Raw genomic sequence first — 22,549 nt, forward strand, 5'->3', positions numbered from 1 at the left:
ACTAGCTTGAGACACGTGTACGACACGTGTTTTTTTCAAAATATAGCATTATCACTTGGATTATTAGATGACATAAATTAGATCGAAGTAACTGAAGAAACAAGTCATTCATGTTCTGATTTTTTCTTACATTGTTTTTGTATTGTTTACATTTTCTTTCTTATTATTCTCATCATTGAATGCATAGATCTCAATCTCTAGGCTTCACTGATTTTATTTGTGTTTGTGAACTGTTCGTGAACACATTCATTTCCTTAATGAACGAGCACGAACATAAAATCTCGTTCGATAAGTGTCCGTGAACACATTATTTTCTTAACAAGCGAACATGAACAAGACTTTGTCGTGTTCGTTCGGTCCGCTTGCAGCCCTACGTAAGGCCATGGTATGCATTCATGCCCCCTAACTCTATGTAGACTGCATCACCCACTTTACCCCTTTTTACTCTATCTCATCTAAAGTAAACGGTTAATGCCGCTACCCCCCCCCCCCACCCCACCCCACCCCACCCAAAAATAATTATTTAAAAAAAATTGTTAAATTATTGTGTGTGAGTGTAGAATAATATTAAAGTCCGTAACACTATAACCTATCTTTCTTTAATGTCCTTTGGCCCATAAAGGGAGTGATCCTACTTAGAGGTGCACAAAAAACCCGAACCCGGAACCGGACCCGAAATAAATACCCGGAACCGGTTTTTCTAATACCCGGGTTTTTAATACCCGAACCCGAACCCGAACCCGACCCTACCCGTAGGGTACGGATAGGGTATGCATTTTGGCACTAAAACCCGAACCTGAACCGGACCCGATTTGTACCCGGTAATACCCGAAAACCCGATTTGTACCCGGTAATACCCGAACCCGGAACCGAGGTTTTCCAATACACAAAACCGGGTATTTCAAATACCCGATGTATACCCGAAAAATACCTTAAAAATACCCGAATAATACCCCTAAAAAGTGTAAACTTTTAAAAAAAATCCAATCTATATAAAAAAAATACCTGAAAAAACCCGAAAAAACCCGTAAATAGAGTTTTTTCAATACCTGATAATAGGGTATTCAAATACCCGGTTTTAGAATACCCGGTTCTATACCCTACCCGAACCTGATGCATAGGGTATGATTTTTAGAGACAATACCCAACCCGAACCCTACCCGACTATTACCAATACCCGGTCATACCCGTACCCGGTCATACTCGAACCCGGTTCTATACCCGAACCCGGGTATTTAGAAAACCCGATTTGTGCACCTCTAATCCTACTCGTTAACATTTACCAAACCAGCTTTAACATCCTGTGCATTAAGGTATACCCAAAAGTGTACGACCTAATAAGTTATCTAATTTGGATTGATACATTTATGTAACTGAAATGGTTTGTCTTAAAAGCAAATTTTGTAACATGGTGGTGTATAATAAACGAATTTATTCTAGAAAATATTCATAAGTTTGAATCATTCAGTGGGATGCCAGCCCGCCATTTAAAACAGGCCCACTGTTTTAAGACCAACATGGATTAGCAATTAGCCGATCAAGCTATTAGCCCAAGCTTTGTTAATTTTGTTAATTTTATTTTTAATATCGTATCGTAAGTTTATTATGTGATAAGTCTTATCCAACCCAAACCGTTGAACCGACCCAAAATATTTTATGTCAGGACTTTATAAAATTTAAGGCATCTAAAAGCAGTGACCCACTGGAAAAAAATCCTCGATCTGTCGCTAAACACAATCTCAATGAGGTGTTTGTCAATAACATGTGTTGTTCATGAGCCCGTTAAAACAAGTTTAGAGTTTGAGACACAATTTTCTGTCCCTATTAAGATTTATTTTAGTGACACAGTTTTGTGTTACAGTGGGAAAGTGACAAAAAGAAACATCTGACTTGTGTTCTAGCGTACAAAAATTTCTGTGTAGTAAGTTTTAATTGAGGTGACATGACAGTAAGCACCTAGTATAGGTCTTTTGTTAGATTCCAGCTTCCATCAACGTAAGCACGTTTTATCTGATCTCATTGATTAGTAGGGTAATTGTTAATCACGTGAATTTTCTGCAAACACTAGTTACGTTCGACAAAAGACACATTTGACAGAGTTGTGGCATTATAAGTTATCACTGATAACAGAAACTTGAAAACATTTCTTATTCATAATTCATCAACTTAAGTGCTGGAAGCAAAACTGATGTTGCTTTCATCTTTTAATCACTCTGCCTTCACTCACCACCAAGAAATGTATACACGAGTACATATTATCGTATTGATTTAGATTCTTTATATAACCACAAGAGTAAATCAACATTTTATTTTTAAGTTTCTTAAACCCGAATAAACATCATTGGTCAAATCATATTGATTTCCACACAATCACAAAGACTCACGAGATGAGGACAAATAGCGGCTTGTCTCCTAATCGATCCCGACCCTATATCCAGAAATATAACGTATATTAATAGCAAATCGAAAGCTCTTTCTAGTCACCAACTATGAAAGATAAAAAGCCCAGTACAATTATAAAAGTATATGTAGAAAAAAAATATACGAAAGTAGCCATTTAACAGTGTGTTTTAACTCTGGCAATGTCGAAACAAATTCACGCAGATAGTCATGTAATACGCGAACCTTTGGTCACTTATCTACTTATACTCGCTTACACCCTAAATATTGGCATTCTATAAACTATACGCAATTAATAATACATGTGTGAATCTATAGGCAACAATCATGACCTATTCTTCAAAGAATATGTTGACTTAGGCAAGACTAAATTGTATACGAGTTCATTTGTGTAAACTCAAATTAGACAACAGGTCAAAACAGATGACCACTAACCACCATAAAAATATAATAAAAATAAAATAAAAAAAAAAGACAGGCAAGCCTATTTTTGACCCAAAAAAGAATCTAAAATGACTCATTTCAATCCGACTCCATTTTAGCAATAACCAGTTTTTACCTGAACTGAACCAAATTGATACTTTTTCTAAAACAGCCTGTTTTGACCAAACTTATTTGGCTCATTCTCGTATTGACCCGACCCCGTTCGACCCGTCACCCAAACCCGTCCAGTTTCCAAACTTACGTGAATCTATTCACGAATAAAAATACATAGGCGAATCTATCCTTGATGCAGTGTGAGTGTGTGACATATCACAATAGTTTTAAGTCCTCATTGATGGTAAAAAGTTTGATACGCAGACCAAATGAGTTATTAATTTTCGACATGGCTATATAGGTATAACACACTCAGATAGATGGCTGCTTTCGCAGTTTCATGGAATAAATAGTAATTACAGGTGATCGTTTTAACTTAAGTTAAAAGAAAGCTGTACCTTCAGTTCAGGCAATTCAATAACACAAGCACACTCGACTACTTGGGCTCCAACCCGCTCTGGAATGGAAAAGATGAGAGTTTAATAATAGCAAGTTAACAAAAAACAATAAATTCAATAATAAAGAAAATGTGTATATGTGACTGCGCATTACCAAGTAGACTGATTGCAGCACACAAGGTTCCACCAGTTGCGATTAAATCATCGATCACGAGAGCTCGATCTCCTGCCTCTACAGCTCCAACGTGCATCTCAATTTTGTCGGTTCCGTACTCCAAGGAATACTCTTCTGATATGACAGGTCCTGAGATAACAATAATTCAATCTGTGATCAGCATGTCATATATAAACTTATAAAAACAAGATGTACTATTAAGACAACATATATATAAACTACCAGGTAACTTGTTTGGTTTTCTCATAGGCACGAATTTCGCTCCGATGGCCAACGCAATAGGAGGACCGAATATGAAACCTCTTGCTTCAACACCTGCGTTATTAATCAGATATCAATTTCGGATTGAAAGATAGTAAGCATGAACCCTAAGGCAAAATTGATATCTCTAAATAAGTTTTAATTAAACTCTTAAGTGTATTGATTAACTGTAATTAAGGTTCAAATGATGAGGGATTATATACACAGTCCACATTTACATAAAGTTACCTTCAACATAAACTAATTATTATTATTTTTATTTTTTTTGTCAAAAATACCCTCCCTCTATGTCATTATAATCATTTAAAAACATCCAAACGATTTACAATGCAATGGCAGGTAAGCGGGCAACAAGCTGCGTCGCAACCCCCTTTTGGATAGCAAACCCAATCCTACTAAAAACCAAGTGTCGGTTCTTATGGGCCGATAACTTACAATGCACGACAAAGGTCCACGGCATCCAGAGCTAAGGAACCAAAAGTGTCAAAGGCAAAAGGGATAAATACGTGTTGAAAAAGCAAAGCGGCTTGGAGTGTTAAAAAGCAAAGCGGACCTTCAGTGGAAATGAATTGTACTCGTAGATAAACTATAACCTGTAATAACTCATAAAAAAACATAGATCTTGTCTGGCAATGTAAACTTTTTTTAACTGCGTTTGAAACGACTCCCAATACATGAGTGATCCTTCCTTGGACGAGATGTCAACCGTCGATACTGATTTTGACGCTCTAGCCTGACTCGCCCAAGAACACCGTCAAGAAGGAAACCACCATTGTAACGCCATTACTTATGAAAATATATAAATTAACTATATATTTTTGTACAAATTTTACAGATCTTGTCTTTTTATATAGATAAACTATACCCAGTAATAAAATTATATAAATTCCAAAATATACAAAAAGTCAAACGAGAGATATTTATAATTTTACCAGCAACAACGGAGATGTTTTTATCTTTATACCGTTCAACGAACAGATCGATGGTGTCCTTAAAAGCTACCGGATCAAGCAATAACGTGGTAATATCCTGAAACAAAATCCCTAGCACACCCAAATAAAATAAAATAAAAACCTCAATTAACTAAACAGACCCTAAAAATTATGCAGCAAGTGTTCATGTTCATGTTAATGTTGGTACCTGGTTTCGGAAAATCTGGAATGACACGAATGGCGGATGTAATTCTGGCGATGCGATCATCGGAAGTAGGTGCAGCCATGTGAGAAGAGCAGTGGCGGGTGGTAGTTGGTGGTGGCGTTGACGCGGAGATGGGTTGGAGTTTTTGGCAAGTGGGTGTAGATGGGGTAAGGCTAGGCAGTTTTAGTGGATTGATGAAATTGGCAGTGTGTGAGAATAATATGTGGGGTTTGGGGAAAATGACGTTGGAGTTGAAGGTTTTAAGCGTATTCATATTCATGCCTCTGCTTTGTCTGACCACAGAATCATTCAATTGGTTGGTGGGTAAATTGGAACCCAATTGGGGAAATTTTGCCCTAAAATGTTGTAGAATGATTTGGTTTGACTACGGTTGCCATAAACAAACGCAAGCACTCCTTTTGGGAGTGTCTTAACTAATGTATTTGGTTAGTTTTAGGTTCTTACGCGTTTTTTTACGCTAAGAATGTGCTACTTCTGATCTAAACTAAAATGGATTTAAATAGGTCGCCCTCATATGTGATGATAGTATGTTGACACGACATAGATTTAAATGAGTCATATGTAATATATCATTAAACTTGTAATATGAGTAACTTATACGGGGTGTTGACCAATGTATGTCCACATGCTCACCTGGGCTTTGACCAACGTCAAATCCTCCTCTCTGACACCTCTTCAATGTTTGTCTGACGCCCGAAATAGTATGTTGTTTACCGACGTTAGCTCAAAGCCTCTTCAAACTAGAATGTTTTAAATCAATTTAAACATGGTTTTTATATAAAGTAACATATGGTTAGGTCTATGAACTCACTTAGATTATGCTAAATATGATTATTCGTAAGTTTTTTTTCTTTTTAACTATGATAGTCTATATAAGACTATAACTGAATGACTATGCATAGATGGTGAAGGTGCTCAAGACTCGATAGAAATGGATGATGAACATATTTTGGGTGTTACTCTTTATTAGTTAAGGATTATCCCAATTATGTATGGGTGGTAACGTCTAAAACTTAGCCCACTTGTAAGAATATTAGGGGTGTATAGAGATTTATGAAGAGAGATTGATCAATTAGGGATGTACAGAAATTAATGGAGAATTGAAAAATTATAAAACTAACCAATCACAACAAACACCCTTATATCATTCAAGTAGTGGAACCCGAATTTGAAACCGAGCCGTTGGCAACATTTTGCCGAAATATGAAGAGCCAACCTGAAGAGTGCTCCAGAAAGCCTAAAGTTGTTTTCGGTTCACATATAATATGTAAACTTTTTAATTTTTAATGTTTCACTTCTGCATATTGTATTTTTAAATAAAAAAAATAAGACATTTTTCATAACTAGACTATTATAAGACTAAAATGTTACATAGTCTTTCGAATATGTGGATGTGCACGAAATTTAAGATGAGGTATTAAAAAAAACGCAACAAACCAACAACGATTTATGTAGAAGAGAATATTGAACATGAAGGTATATAGAACAACAAAATCAAATTATGTTAGCGTTGGCAATGGGTGGTTAGAGAAAATAACATCAACTAAAGGATTGACACATAATAGAATTAAAATATCGACAAAGTGGTGATGCAAAGTTCCTTTGAAGCCTTGGGACATGATATTGGTGTGGTTTAAATCCAATTACAAAGTGAGGAGAGGTCGACAACAAATTAAAGAATAGCGTTGATACTTCTATATTAATTTTCAGAGTTCGTTAAAGATGTATTTTGGTCTAAACAAAAATTAAGATTTTCGGACTTGAATGTTATAAGTAAAGAAGCACGTGTATGGTGTCATCTTGTGTTGACATGGTCATGGATCTTGTTTTTATATTAACGTGTCTATTAGAGGTTCAGTCATTTTAATGTTGTTAATTTTTTCAATCTGGTGTTAACTTTTTATTAAACAAGAAATGGATTTATTCTAGAAAACAAATGGTACTCCCTTCGTCCATCTACAAGTGTCATGGTTTGAAAAACACAAAATTTAAGAAAGATTGAATGATTGTACTTTTTTCTTAACAAATTCCTACAATAGTACAATGCCCCATGACATACATAAAAAGACAAAATTTAATAAAGTTGGAATGATTGCATTTTTAAAGGTAAATTTGAAAAATTAATTAATACAATTTAAAAGTGAACATTTGTAATGTGACAAACTAAAAAGGAAATATGAACACTTTCAAAGGAACGGAGAGAGTATTAACTAACATTTATAAATGACGAATGCTCAAACAAAAGTATGGTGGTCAACATTTGCTTTCAAATGAATAGAAATCAACCCGGAACCATTTAAACCGAACGAAATTGGTATTCAAATTCGTTTTTGGTTCGGTCATCTACATGGATTTTGTTCGGGTTTCAATTTTTATTGAGAAGAACGTTAAACCGAACAAACCGAAAATCGAAATGATGAAAACCCGATGATGATATTTAACAATTAACACATGCTCTTTACTGTTTAGTATACAACATACTATTACAATTCATTGTACTTGTTATTGTGTATCACAAATAAAGCTGAGTAGTAACAAGTGTTTGAGAGCCTTAAATATTTGTGTATTATGGACTTTAGCTATAGTTATATTTAATAAAAAATAAAAGTCAAATATTTACACCGAATGAGACATTCAAACGTTATACGCATGATCGAAAGCTCGACAAAGATATTTGGGAAATGGGAATTGAGATATAGGAATAAATATAATTTTGTAATTATTTAGGTTTCAAATAAACATACAAGATGGTGATTTTTGTTAACCACAAAAAAACAGAGGCAGCCTAGAGGACACTAGAACCTTCAAGAGCCACACACGCAACCGTCCCATTCAAACTTGGAAGCGTACCCCGCTATGCAGCCTCATGAATAATCACAAAAATACATTTCATCTAAATGACTAAAAATATATACATATTTTGATTTTATATGTAAATAAGAGTTTTATATTAGTACGTTTTTACATATCAACTTCTTTAAACAACATTCTAGGTTGTTGTATAAGTTAATTGGTTAACGTTATTAATATATTGGTTAACTTTATGGAAAAACATATTATATATGGTTAACTTTATTTTTCATAAATTAAATAATTAATATCAATTATAATATACATATAAAATCAGGCGTGAGCGTCGCAAGGATCTCACTTTTAAAGAGAAGAAAAACACACACTATTAATATAAGCTCTAGCCTCTTAAGAGTCAAGAGAAGGCCATAGTTTCAAAATAAAATATTTGATGTCTTAATATGACAAACTTCAATAAAATCATAGCTAATGTTGGAAGTTTTTGCTTATTGATTAATTAAAATGTTGTTAAAACAAAATATGTTATTTAAAAAAAACGACCTAAGACAAGACATATGTTTTTGTTGATATGCCAAACTTCTTATAAAATCATAATTATATAACTAACAGGTTAATATTTCTAAGTTTTGTTATCGGTTGATTATCATGCTATTCAAATAAAATTTGTTATTATTAACAAACAAAATCAAGACACATGTTTTCTATTTCTTTGTGGTATGCTCAATTAAATTAAAAATAGTATCATTTACAATTTACTCCTTGAATTATTTGACCATTGATACTTGATGAAATTCAGCTTTTGTGTAGTTTACAATCTAGTCCTTTGCTTATCTTAACTTTTTGTTTAGTTTTAGCCCTAAACAAGATGTTAGTTCAGATTTTGTAAAAGCTCAATGGAAGTTTCACATAATCCTAATACCAATAAGGTGGAGGGATTCATATTTCCTTTCTCCTTTACATTTATCCATTTTAGATATTCTTCATTCTTCCCTAATTCTTTCTTAACATCCCAAAACACAAGTTATCCATCATTAAACATTCTTTTATTGTGATATAGGTAATAAAGCAAATGTTACAACAAATCATTAAAGAAGGGCTTTGAGAAGCCTCACCCTGAGCAGGAGTAATGCCGCTATGATACATGAAATAAAATCATTGGTATTAATAAAATATATTTTTACTGCAAGTTTCAAATTAGAATTCTAATGGTCAATTATATTAATATATTACAACTATGAGATATGTCAAATAGATTTAGAATCATCTTCTTTTTAGTGATAATTTGTTACACGGTGTCCATATCGTACAACTAGATAGTTATTAGACTCAAAAGAAATCTAGGAGAGGTATGCAAACTCCAAAAGTTCATTTATGGATTTAAACAAAAAGTAGAATAGTTTTGTTTATTTAAAAGCGAGTTCAAGCCACGCATTTATAAATAGTTCTTATCGGTGTAGTGATCTTTTTTGATCATGTATCTTGGGGACTTATTACTTGCTATAAACAACATTTGAGTACTGCCAACTTTTCACTTTTAGCTAATAAGATGTTTCGTAATGAAAAATCTCAAAAAATATATGAATGAAAATCTTTAATACTCATTTCATTTTATTTATGTGAAATTTGATGTCAGAACACATTAAAAGGTTTTAAAATCAATAAAACAGTTGCTCCTGTATCGTTTTTAGTCTTGGCATCAAGTATCAACCTTTGTAATGACATAAGATCATGTGTAAGTTAATGCACGGATGATAAATACAGTCTAAAATTGAATAATAACTAGTATAATGAATGTTTCACATTTTAATCAACGGTTGTGCTAAACGTGTCCCTCCTACACCTTGGTCACATCTTCACTAGTCATAAACATACAGAATGTTATATGAAATATTGTAAAAAGTTAAGGGTCTAAATTACAACTTCTATCAATACATTTTCACATAGATCAGGAGTCTATAAATAATAATCTTGTTCATGATTCAGCTGATAATTCATTATCTCAACAATCAATAACTCGATATCTTACTTGTCGCCACCTACCTCTCTTCTCTATATCAATCTATTACTCGTTAGAGCTAATTAAGGTACATAAGGGTTTCTGATTACTTGATCGGAGATGGAAACAGCCACTGCTCTCCGATCTTCATTCGCCACGTGTATCAGACCATCCAACAGAACCGATTATGGACGCACCAGCAGTGGATCTCTTGCGTTTGCTACTGTTTCAAATAAGGTATATTAATTACATCTTTCACATGTATCTGTTTAATGAATTAATTATTATTTGTGGTCATACAACTCAAATTATAATCTAGTTTTTATTTTTTTTACTCCTTGAAATGGAATCTAATGACATATATATGTTAGTTGCTGAATAATATATTTTCTTTGAATTATAAAATTAGGTTTTGGAGTTGTGAACTTTTTTTTTTATATATAAAAAGTCAAATTCAATTTTGTCTTATATAAAAGGAATTAGGATTTCTGAATACCAGAAAGGAGGTTTAATCAAAATTTGTTACGTTTATTTTGACCCGGTCAAATATTAGTATGTTGCAAGAAAAACTCAAATCAAACACGAGTTTTATTTGTTCTTGAAGATGGTTATTATGTATATATGAATCATGACTTTAGGTTAAGTTGACTTATATTTATGAATGTTAATAGATAAATAGCTGATGAAGCTTCCAATAAGTTAAATCATATATTTGATGTTATTGTTATGTAACCTTTTAATTTATTACAAGTAGTTAGATCGACTGTATTCATATGTCGAACAATTAATATACCAAACCTTGTAAGATATGTGTTTCAGTTTTTTGATGTCATTAGCGCGCAGCACAACTGCAATCAGAATCTAGTAGGTGAGAAAAAGAGAGATGTGCAATATTAAATATACAAATTTAGAGTTAAAAATAGTTTTCTTTATCTCCTAATCATATACTTAACCTAAATTAGACCAAAATGATGTTTAGTGATATCAGTGGCGAAGCTTGGACTGAGGCACCGGGGGGGGGGGGGGGGGGGGGGGGGGGGGGGGGGGGGGGGCAGCTCAAAATGTATACAAAATTTCACAAACGAGGGGGGGCCGGGCTCAAATTTCCGACTGAAAAAGGCTAAACTTACACTACGTATAAAAAATTTTCGGCCGAAAAGGGGCAAATTTACACTACTGCGTAAAAAACATGGGGGGGCGGGGCCACCCCGGGCCTCAATGAAGCTTCGCCCTTGAGTGATATTATAGAGACTTGAAGTGTAATATTTTGGTCCATATAAACTCTAATTACAGCATACAATCTAATACAATATTTTGGTGAATTAAGCGCCTTTAAAAACTATTGATTGATTGGGTCGGCAGGGATTTCTTTCATTTTCTCATCCAAGAGTCGGACTCAAAGGTGTATCTTTCCGAAGTCATAAAAAGAGAAGTGCAATCAAAGCCTCAGCATCTTCTGATCAAGCGGGACCTACTGCCCCAATCGCCCCACTTCAACTCGAGTCACCAATCGGGCAGTTTCTTTCTCAGATTCTAGTCAGCCACCCGCATTTATTACCAGCAGCAGTTGAACAACAGCTTGAGCAGCTTCAAACTGAACGTGATGCTCAAGAACAAACTGAAGAACCATCTGCTGCAACCACTGATATTGTGTTATATAAGTGAGTACCGACTACCGTATCTGTTGACATCGGTTGACTTTTTATAGTCAAACTAATAATCGAACACTTGCAGGAGGATAGCTGAGGTGAAAGCTAATGAAAGAAGGGAGGCTCTTGAAGAGATATTATATGCTTTAGTGGTGCAAAAATTCATGGATGCAAATGTTTCCTTAACTCCGTCTGTAACACCGACCCCGCCCACGGGGCCCACGCATGATGACAAGCTGGAATTACTCCACTCTCCAGAAGCTCTAGAAATGATTCAAAACCATTTGGCTTTAATTCTCGGGAACCGTGCAGGCGACATGTCTTCAGTCGCTGAGATCAGCAAACTGAGAGTCGGTCAGGTGTACGCAGCTTCCGTGATGTACGGTTACTTCCTTAAACGAGTTGACCAACGGTTCCAACTCGAGAAAACCACGAAAATTCTTCCGGAAGGTATCAGTGATGTTCAACAGCGTGTCTTTAACGACGAGCAGGTCCCACCACCTCACCCTGAAGTGACTTCCTGGGCAGAGGCCCCCAGCTCGGGCGGTTTCGGGCAGGCGGTTAAACCGTCTCGGTTGAGAAGCTATGTGATGTCGTTTGATGCTGAGTCATTGCAAAGATACGCTACGATCAGGTCAAAAGAAGCGGTACGTATTATTGAGAAGCACACGGAAGCTTTGTTTGGTAAGCCCGAGATCATGATTACGCCTGAAGGAACAGTTGATTCATCTAAAGATGAAGTTATTAAGATAAGCTTTGGTGGGTTGAGGAGGCTTGTGTTGGAGGCAGTTACATTTGGTTCGTTTTTGTGGGATGTTGAGAGCTATGTGGATTCCAGGTACCATTTTGTTGCAAATTAATGTTGTTAAAAGTGAAACGTATCCAGGGATTTGCATATGCCTAAACTACTGTCATAAGTTACCAGATGTTAATTAGATTGTATATAAACTAGTAAAGTACCATTTTTTTTATATTTGGCTTTGGGTTCTTTTTTCTTTGTTTGTATGCTTATATCCAGTGTTTTAGTAATCGCTAGGCGCTAGTCGGGCGGTGGGGTGGGGACTAGCAATTAAACAATATTAATCGCAATTAGTTGGGATTTTTACAACCATGCTTATATCCTTGTGCATCTGTTTCCCTAAGCAATTGGTATCACAATTTTATACTGATTGATGTACTCTTACTAGTCATGGTATTTCTCCAACAGAAACATATTTTTCTTTTCTCCAACCACAACAAAATATTGTAGCCATTTAAGTCCAGTTGATATAGAATGGTCTATGTTGTAAGAATAACAAGTAAAAAGTATTTGTTAATGAGAATGAAAAATTGAAAACCTATGGATAAATCAAACACACCTTCACTGCAAGGTAGTATTGATGTCCATTGCCTCAAATGGAACAACACCATCTTCACTACAAAAACTAATACAGTGAACACAAAGCATGACATACTTCAGATACTGGGAATGAATTGGAAGGTTTATATCACTTACGTCATAAAATAAATGCATGAAATTTCATGAAGAGATTTCTACAACCCAAATCATTAACATTAACCGACTACTTGCCATTAAGCGCAAATGCACAATAACAAATCATTCATTTCTCTTAAGCGGAAGCTTAAATCACACCATTTTTCCCCTTGGGTAACCCAGTACTACAAGAAATAAGCACCTTCTGGTGAAAAGAGATCCAACAGAACACTGGAGTACGTGTAATTTGCCTTGAGCAACACCAGAGGAAGAAAGAAGGCCAAATATGGCGAATCCTACATTAAACCAGCAGAAACAGAAACAGCTATCAGAGATTAGGCCATAGTACTGGTTAATCATTGCCCACCAAAAAACCAAGCACCCTCGGATGTTAACGGCTAGTCAAGCTTAATATTTGAAGCTTGAACTCGTCGTTCATTAAATGAGTCCAATCTAGGCTAGGCACAAGCTCGAGCTTGTTTAAGCTTGGTGCGACTCTATTTGTTTGCACCCTAGTTGCAGCATTGTCGCATATAGTGATATAACTAAAAGTTCTCTACTAATTTCATCCAAAATTCTCGGTCATTGCCTCCACTACACACAGCCATAGCCAGGGTCGGACTCACTAATAAGTGAGGGGTGTCCCCCGTCCCCTGTGAGAATTTTTTTTAGTGTTAATATGCCGAAAAATTCCCGACCGACCCTTGTAAAATTTTGGCACCGACCCCTGTGAAACTTTGAAGCCGAACCCTGTATAATTTCGAGACGACCCCATGAGATTTTGAGACTAACCCTAACAAAAAATACAATGACAATTTTATAAATATAATTATATAAACGTTATATAAACAATTTTTCATATTAAATTTGACTTTAATATAAACAAGTTCATTAGTCCAATATCCAATCCAAATTTTTAAGCTCAAAACCCAATTCAAACCCTACTCAATTTTTAGTCCAATACCCCATCCCATTTTGAGTACGATTGCTTCAATGCGGTTCTAGATTTGCAAATCCAAGAGTTTGGGGACCGTTTTAACGAGGTAACATCCGACTTACTTGTTTCTTTGAGTTGTTTGACTCCTTGTGATAATTTTTAGGCATTTTCTATTCCAAAAATATTACGATTATTCGAGTTGTGCCCATACGATTTTGATGAAAATGATAAAAGAAGACTCCCGGTTGAACTCGCGACATACATCGATAATTTGAAAGGAGATAAACAGTTTAAAAACTTGAATGGTTGTTCAATTGATGGTTCAAACAAAGAAACACTATTCCTTTGCATTGGTGTATCGTTTATTAAAGTTAGCTATCGTATTACCCGTCGCAACCGCAACCGTTGAAAGAACCTTTTCGAAGATGAAGTATGTGAAGTCCGATTTACGTAATCGAATGGGTGATGAAAATTTAAGCAACAATTGTATTTGTTACATTGAGAAAGACTTGATATCCAATATTATATTAATAGGTTACAGAAGAGTGAAAACTAATTCTGGCCGTCCGATAAAAATCCAAGATTAATCCTTATCCCTTGGATAAGGAAAAACAGTTGCTGGCTTTTCATCACCACATGTTGTAGTTCTAGACGGTTTTCTCGTCTCTCACATACACTCCCTTCTCCCCTACGGTTTCCTGTTTCCATGATCTATAAACCAACCTCACTGGATAATCAGTTTTCCTCCTATTTCCTCAATTACTACGGGATTTTTTACCCGTCTTCAGTTTCGTCATCAATGGCTGGTAATTGAACGAAGTTACCTCCGAATTGCATATTGCATACTTTTTATTTTAATTATGAGTTAATTGCCACTTTAGTACCTGTGGTTTGTCCAACTACGCAACTTTAGTACCTAAACTTTATTTTGTGCAACTAGATACCCCAGCTTCAAAAAACATGCCATTTTAGTATTTTTTGCTAACCCCGTTAATTTTTTCTTGTTAAGTCAGGGGTAAACTTGTAATTTCAATTATTTTATTAATTCATTTAAGAGTTAAGTGTTATTTTAGTACATGTGGTTTGGCCAACTACGCAACTTTAGTATCTAAACTTTAGGTACCGCATGTACTAAAATGGCACTTAACTCTTCATTTAATCAAATTCCCCCTTTTGTAAAGGTTTTGTTTAGTTTTTAAACATTTAAAAACCCTAGGGACCGATGGTGTCAAATCCTAAACTAAACAGCCCCCACCCCCTTTCTCTTTCGTTTTCCGGCTCCTGTCCCCATCTCAATACCGGCGGGATTCCGGCCATCTCAGCTCTGGCCAACTGGTTAATTTTCATTTTTAATCCTAACCCAAAACGTTACGACAATTCACAAATACAATAATTCAACAAACAACAACCGATTCTCCTACTCAATGTCTCGTTCAACTTGCACGCTGGTAATCGGTTCTACTTCCATCTAAACTTATCGTCCGTCTTCAACAACAATAATCTTAAGCATTAACGCAATTTAGAATCACGTACCAGCATCCACAATACCGATTAACCTCACCCATCAAATCAATCGTAATATGCTATACAATATGTGTACTACATTGGCCTGATTAAGCAGGGAATTAACAACTCTGATTGACGAAATCGGAGGGCGGAATTAGGCCCGATTATGTTGGTTTAACTCGTTGCATGATCCATTATGACCAAATTTGACATTTCTATGGTTTATGAGGATTTGGGGGTCTTTCAAACTTGACTATAAAAGTATTCAGAACCAGCTTATGAACAAGTCAGTCACTTGTCCTACTAGCTAGTGCATCCCTCGTTAAAACTTTGTAAAAACAATGGGCGCGAGTTCGAGTCCCTGTCACCGCATATTTTTTTTGAGTTTATGATAAAATAATTGAAATTACAAGTTTACCCCTGACTTAACGAGAAAAAATTAACGGGGTTAGCAAAATGTACTAAAATGGCAAGTTTTTTGAAGCTGGGGTAGCTAGTTGCACAAAATAAAGTTTAGGTACTAAAATTACGTAGTTGGCCAAACCACGGATGCTAAAGTGACACTTAACTCTTTTAATTATTCTTCCGTTGGGGTTTAATGCCTTATGATATTAAACTTCTTTTTGGTCTTCTTCACCTTTGTATAGGTACTGTGAACAAGTCTTATAAACAAGGTAATATTCATTCTTCAATTAGCTAGACTTCTTCCTTTTTTTTACGTTATAATTAAGTTTCGTCACTTAAATATTATATGTATGCTCATTCAAATTGCTATGAATTCCAAATGGGGTATGCACACCAACTGTTTGATGGATTTAACTTCTTTGATGAAGATATTACATTTGAATTTTGATTATCTTTTGTAATTGATCTTTGTATCTACAAATAATAGAAATTTTGTAGATGTATGTTGCATGGATGTATGTAGTAACTCTTTAGCTTAACGGAAGCTTACCCACATCACATGGAAATTTGAGGAACCTACTAATAGGAGTTGGAATGTCTTATTTGGGAAATAAAACCGACTATGTAATGTAACCATGGATACCAAAACAGCTTTAGGCACACACATTTCTTCTTGAATGTTGAAAATTGAGAAATTTTGATTCCTGCTGGTTTACGATGTTAAATTTGATTTTTTGTCTTTCTTTATTTTTTATTTTTATTATTTGTATGATAATCTGCTGATTTGTTTCTTTGTATAGATTAATTGTAGCCACAGTTATTGATTCATCCTCAGGTCAAAGAAGAACGAAGAGACCTTTTGGTAAATTTTTAGTTTCATTAGTGTGGAAAAAGGTGAAAACAAGTCGCTTTGGATAACTTAAAACGTGAAGCTAATTGTTGCAACTCATATTGCAGGTTTGGGATGTTAAATATAGAAGCATCATTAACCGAAGAGGATTAGAAGGTCACTTTGGAATTAACATCACTTTTGTATAAAAGTCGATCTTAACAGATCTATGCTAACGCCTCAAACCAGGTTGGTAAAAATCTTTGCAGTTATTATTATTAAAATCAGAATAATTACATCAAGGTTTGTTCCGCCTAATTTATTAGTTCAGGTTGAAATATGTATAAAAACGTATGTTTATGTATAACATGGGTTGATTGATAACTGAATCGAAAGCGTTAAAATCTTAAAAACCGACCAGACAAGCTGTCCACAAACCCAAACATTTCAGAAACTTCAAGTACATAAAAACGAGTCTAAATCAGTTTACTTTGGTCAAATAATATGGTCGACTCAATTTTTTCTTACGTTTAACTACACGTTTAAAAGTGTGAAAACGGGTTTTTGCTACCCAAACTGGTCTGGACAGTTTTCATAGATTATTTTTATGTTAAAATAATGTTTTAACCGATGGAAAACTATTATAAAAGGTTTTGGGTCGGTTTGTATTTGCATAAGCTTACGTTTAAATGAAAGTTTAACATGTTTAAAAGTGCGAAAAAGGGTTTTTGCTACCCAAGTGGGCCTGGACAGTTTTCACATATTATTTTTATGTTAAAATAATGTTTTAAATGATGTAAAACTATTATAGAAGGTTTTGGGTCAGTTTATATTTGCATAAGCTTATGTTTAACTACACGTTTAACACACTTAGAAGTGCGAAAACAGGTTTTTGCTACCCAAACGAGTCTAGACCAATCTTGTGTGACTTGGATCAAAAACTAAAATGGGCAGAGTTGCATAGTCTGACAAAACAACATTGGAGGATTTGGTTGGGCTCATATTATCTCCATAGCTCATAGAAGAGCTTATTACTGTAAGTTATTTTACTCTACTTTTTACTGATTTGGGGATATTTTGACCCGCCATTTATAAAAGGATCGATTTAAGTTATGTTAAATGATTCAAATCAAGAAATATTATAGGTGGGTCCATTTGGGCTTGTGTTAAACAACTTAAATCAAGAAATGTTAGGGACAAAGGCCAGACTCAGTGAAGGTTAGGCATGTAAAGAAACCGGACGAACATGTGAAGGTTATATTTGTGTCCGTTCGTTTAACTTTATACGAATAAACGATCGAACATCAACAATTAAACAAGCAATGGTTTCTTGTAAAAGTTTTTTTATTATGAAGATAAGTGTCAGATGATGAATAACGAGAATGTGCTTGAAGTCAGAATTTAATACTATGTTGGGCTACAAAGAATGCGAAGAGAGTTATATTAGGAGTTGACCATGATTATTTTTCCCCAACTAATCTGGTGTTATTAGAGTATGTGAGATTCTCTTGTAATTTTTACCATTAACTTATAAACTTTCCGTGCTAAATTTAGGGATTCAAAATCTTATGGTTAACATATTTATATTATTGAATTAATATGGTCACATTCTCGTGTTGATATTCCCGTCCACCAGACGGAAAAAATACTAGCCAGGGGGGTTTCGGAATATACAATTGCCCTTTATTTATAATAATATAGGCGTTCTATTCCCACGTCGATATTCCTGTCCACCGGACGGGTTAAGTGCTAGTTAAAGTAGATGATGTAATTGTTAGATTTCAAAAAATGAAAAATCGTAGAGAACAACTTTAATATATTGGTTATCTAATATTTTGTTTGGCAATCCTTTTTTTATATATGACCCGACCCGATTTGACCCGACCCAATTCGACCTGACAGTTATATTAGTACCGACCCTAAAAATTCCCGACCCCTGTGAGAAAATTTTCTGGATCCGCCACTGGCCATAGCACCGCTCCACTGCTCTAGATGTCAGATCGCCTGCCGCTGCAGATGGCAATGACCAATGGCCGGCCTCCCTTGCTGTTTCCGAGTGCTCTGAACACCCCGTTCTTACTCGTTGCTTCTTCTTTATTTTTTAAGTTTTTTCTACTTGCGTGCGGTGAAACTTTGAGTAATATATATTTGTTTGTTTGAAGGTGTGTTTCTTATGCTTAGTTTTATTTATTTGTGCATTTAACTAAGTTTAAATAATTATTGTAATTATTGAGGTGATGTGAGTTATTTATTTAAATAAATGAAAATTTTAGACATGTGTACAATATGTATCTTGGAGACATATGAACGTGTCAATATTAATAATGAACGTGCAAAGATAGGTGAAAAATCTAGTTTGTTGCAATATACTTATTGAAGTGTGGTTTTTAAGTTATATCAATCATAATAATAATTTTTTTTCCTTTTACCCTATTCATTTATAACCTCTTATTAGAATCTCTGAATTCATAATTGTATATTAAAATGATCTTAGTTGTCGACCTTAAAAGTTTATGAATTACTTTACTTAATATTAATAGTAGCGGCTCACAATCACATATTATGTATCTCTATTTCTTTAGATTTATCCCTAACCGTATGATATGATATGGCCAAGGATTAACCGACAGTTTAATGTTCCTTTCTTTTTCTCCTTTACTTCATCCCTCACGTTTTTTAATCGTTACTCTCGGACCTTCTTTATGCTTTAAAAGTTTACTTTTCCGAATTCTGATTCCTCCTTTTTATATTCTAAAATATACATCTATTTATTTTTTTTTATTTATTCTCATGTGTTAATTCTTGGTGGATGAGAAATATCTATATTTATATATATGTTTCTTTTGAAAGTACTAGATGTGCCAAACCAAAGATAATAGCATTTATGTAGGCACTAATATAACAACCGACCACAAAAGAAGATTTGTAGTTAAGGGTGTAAATGAAAAGAGTTGTTCGTGAGTTATTTGATATGAGATAAGTTAAGTTCGATTTTTGTATAAAGAAATTGTGTAGACTCACAAGTCTAAACGAGTTTTAATGGTTTTTTAATTTTTAATTGATAATAGCTCATTGGAATCGATACCAACAACACAAAAGAAAGTTATCAATAACAAGGCCAAATTCATGCATCACACAATAGTTGTGTGAAACATGGAAATACCAAAAGAGTAAGATATTAGTTTCATGATAAGTATGTGACGTATGCAAGTCGTTGGGTGTAATCCCAATTACCCAATACTTGCCGCCTACCACATGCTATTTAGTATTTATTCACCTAATAATAATAATAATAATAATAATAATAATAATAATATCATTTTGTTTACACGCCAACAAATGGTACACTAACCACACTACAATCCTCAACCAACCAACTAACTCAAACCATTCATTCACAAAACCATGTTTTACTAAAACAACTATATAAAGTTATAAACATTAACCTAGACGTTTGTTTCACGCCCACAACTGACTTCAACACGCAAAGGCTCATAACCGACTACACTCAACACTCTTCACGCAACTTCCTACTCCATATACTCACCATATATACACTACTACATCTTCATCATATCTTCATTCATTTTTTATAACTTTATAACACATTCTAATGGCACTAGAGGCTTTAAACTCTCCGACCGCACCGTCTACTCCCTTCTTCCGTCGAGATTCCTTCAACCACACACGTTATTTGGATTCATGGACCAAAGGAAAACGATCCAAACGACAACGAACTGATCGTGCACCAACCGAAGAAGAGTATCTTGCACTCTGCCTCATGCTTCTTGCACGCGGCGGTGCTAGTGAATCCGGTACTAATTCGACTACTGTTATTGCTGATTCTAGGCTAGTATATAAGTGTAACGTTTGTAATAAAGGGTTTGCATCTTACCAAGCTCTTGGTGGTCACAAAGCTAGTCACAGGAAGAACAACACAAGTGGTGGTGACGTGGAACAGTCGTTGGTTGTTGCAACAACCTCAACAACCAACACAAGTGGGAAGAGTCACGAGTGTTCTATATGTCATAAATGTTTTCCGACCGGACAAGCGTTGGGTGGACATAAAAGGTGTCACTATGATGGTACTGGTGGCGGCGGCCACGTCAGCACGGGTGGCACTAATTCGTCTAGTCATAGTCATAGTCATAGTCAACGCGGGTTTGACTTGAACCTGCCGGCCTTGCCGGAAAATATGTTTGCCGATGACGAGGTGGAAAGCCCTCATCCTGCTAAAAGATCCCGGCAGCTGTTTGATCTAGTAGATTATTAGATCAATAAACATGGATTGGATTAATGCAATTTTGTTGATTAGAAATTAATTGGTTGGAGTTGTTTAGTTTGTTGTATAATAGTTTGTTATTTGTTTGTTTAATGAAGTGTGACATCAAGAATGCAAGTTGATGTTCAATTTGTTGTAAGTTTTTAATTTGGTTTTGGTTGAATATCTAATTAGACATTAATCGGTTTAATGAATGGACGGTGTTTGAAATTATATTTAAGGCATTGTTTATAACGAGCCGTGTTATTTCAACTTTTCTTCGTAACTAGTCACCAATTTTGTTACCTTTCGTTCACTCATATAAGCCACGTGCTGTCAGTTCTTGACTGCATTTCCTTCTTGATGTTTATCATTACTTTTTTTAAAAAAAAACGAGCATTTGGATTAATGATGGCCACTGACCCACCCGATCATCTTCATTCCACCCTCAAAAAGCAACCCATTGTATATGAGAAAACCCACTAGCCCATACTAGAACTTCTATTTTGTCACAAGACAGGATTTGAACCAAATTAAGACCTCCCCTTTTTAAATGAAATCTTAGATATCTCATCTCAACCACTTGTCGTTTATCTTTAAAAGCAAATAGATGCCGCTCTTGTTTTCACAATTCACACACGCATCTTGAGTTTCTATTGTAACTGGAAAAATGGTTGGGTCAGGTCGGGCCGGAATATTGGATCAAAACAGATTCGAGTCAAGACGGGTTTTGGTTGGACTGACTTGTTTTAAAACTAATTAATTTAATTTCGGCCGGCACATATTTTGACAAAATAAATACAAGCTAAAATGAGTTGTGGGTTGGGTAAGGTGGAATAACCGATGATCAAGATAAAACATGGGATATCAAACGAGGATATTGAACGAAACCTCAGTAGACGACCCCATGACAAATAAGAGACTCGTGATTAGTTGGGAAGTCAAAGTTGTAAGAATAAATATATTTTATATAGATACTTATATGACCATCATTATCATTTATATAATAATAGATCAAAATAATTAATTATACCTTATTATATATTAGCTTGGTAATTGTTGATGGGCCATATTACTCTTAATAGCTAATAAAGGGTTTCCCCTTGGGTGTATATATAGAGAGAATAAATTAACATCATAACATAATCTCACACATATAATAAAATCATGTGTCTCCTCTCTCTTCTAAACCGGGTTCCTCTCAAGAACCCTAACCATCCTTAACTATACATCCTAAAGGGGAACTCAATCAAGATGACAAGCATGTCGACTACATCATATCTTGTTGCGGTTACTACTCTCTCTGCTGTAACAGGTTCATAGGTTTAATATTTATCATGTTTTCTATTACTTACATGAAGAACTGATCAACATGTGGTATCAGAGCGATGTTGTTTAATTAGTTCTTCATGATTTCCCAAAATCCGGAATTGAAGTTGGAAAACCGTTTTGATTAAAAGTTTGATTCAAATTCGCATAAAAAAATTGATTATAAACTTTAGTGTTTTTGGTTCATGGGGTGTTTTATTAATTTAAAACAAGTTTTCTGATCCTATCTTGTATTTAAAGATTTCGATAAAAAAAACAATAATAAATAAATAAATGAGTAAAGTTTGTCCATCAAAATTACGGTTCAAGGCCATTAATTTTTGATGAAAAGTAACGAAATCTATTTATTATTCTTGGATGTGATCTATTTTCTAATTCTATGTAATCTTATCAAAATTTGTTTATTTATTTATTCTTTAAATT

General features: G+C 34.7%; 3 protein-coding genes across 3 annotated transcripts; 2 read left to right on the plus strand and 1 right to left on the minus strand.

Annotated features, from left to right (window-relative positions):
* Positions 1–2,242: 2,242 nt before the first annotated feature.
* LOC143562850 (adenine phosphoribosyltransferase 1-like) lies at positions 2,243–5,250 on the minus strand. Its single transcript, XM_077050540.1, has 6 exons — positions 4,912–5,250; positions 4,704–4,814; positions 3,733–3,825; positions 3,490–3,639; positions 3,336–3,394; positions 2,243–2,428 (listed from the first exon to the last, which is right to left on the minus strand). The coding sequence occupies exons 1-6, from the start codon at positions 5,186–5,188 to the stop codon at positions 2,381–2,383; spliced, it is 738 nt and encodes a 245-aa protein (XP_076906655.1). The 5' UTR covers positions 5,189–5,250; the 3' UTR covers positions 2,243–2,380.
* Positions 5,251–9,740: 4,490 nt separating this feature from the next.
* On the plus strand, positions 9,741–12,280 carry LOC143562870 (UV-B-induced protein At3g17800, chloroplastic-like). The gene is made up of 3 exons (XM_077050558.1): positions 9,741–9,973; positions 11,099–11,397; positions 11,471–12,280. Exons 1-3 carry the CDS (start codon positions 9,857–9,859, stop codon positions 12,243–12,245), a joined length of 1,191 nt encoding a protein of 396 aa, XP_076906673.1. The 5' UTR covers positions 9,741–9,856; the 3' UTR covers positions 12,246–12,280.
* A 7,319-nt stretch (positions 12,281–19,599) lies between these two features.
* On the plus strand, positions 19,600–21,011 carry LOC143562851 (zinc finger protein AZF3-like). The gene has a single exon (XM_077050543.1). It carries the CDS (start codon positions 20,150–20,152, stop codon positions 20,807–20,809), a length of 660 nt encoding a protein of 219 aa, XP_076906658.1. The 5' UTR covers positions 19,600–20,149; the 3' UTR covers positions 20,810–21,011.
* The last annotated feature ends 1,538 nt before the right edge of the window (positions 21,012–22,549 follow it).

The sequence above is a fragment of the Bidens hawaiensis genome, unplaced genomic scaffold (genome assembly GCF_021521415.1).
Source record: "Bidens hawaiensis isolate Kalapana, Puna unplaced genomic scaffold, B.hawaiensis_p1.1 tig00021180_1, whole genome shotgun sequence".
Taxonomy (NCBI): domain Eukaryota; kingdom Viridiplantae; phylum Streptophyta; class Magnoliopsida; order Asterales; family Asteraceae; genus Bidens; species Bidens hawaiensis.

Bases quoted from the DNA above. Each gene is read 5' to 3' on its own strand.
- LOC143562870 (XM_077050558.1), top strand. From the start codon at position 9,857: ATGGAAACAGCCACTGCTCTCCGATCTTCATTCGCCACGTGTATCAGA. The intron at 9,974-11,098 runs GTATATTAATTA...TTGGGTCGGCAG, and splicing joins TTGCTACTGTTTCAAATAAG to GGATTTCTTTCATTTTCTCA. The intron at 11,398-11,470 runs GTGAGTACCGAC...GAACACTTGCAG, and splicing joins ACTGATATTGTGTTATATAA to GAGGATAGCTGAGGTGAAAG.
- LOC143562850 (XM_077050540.1), bottom strand. From the start codon at position 5,188: ATGAATATGAATACGCTTAAAACCTTCAACTCCAACGTCATTTTCCCC. The intron at 4,815-4,911 runs GTACCAACATTA...TGGGTGTGCTAG, and splicing joins TCCAGATTTTCCGAAACCAG to GGATTTTGTTTCAGGATATT. The intron at 3,395-3,489 runs GTAATGCGCAGT...TTTCCATTCCAG, and splicing joins TGCTGCAATCAGTCTACTTG to AGCGGGTTGGAGCCCAAGTA.
- LOC143562851 (XM_077050543.1), top strand. From the start codon at position 20,150: ATGGCACTAGAGGCTTTAAACTCTCCGACCGCACCGTCTACTCCCTTC.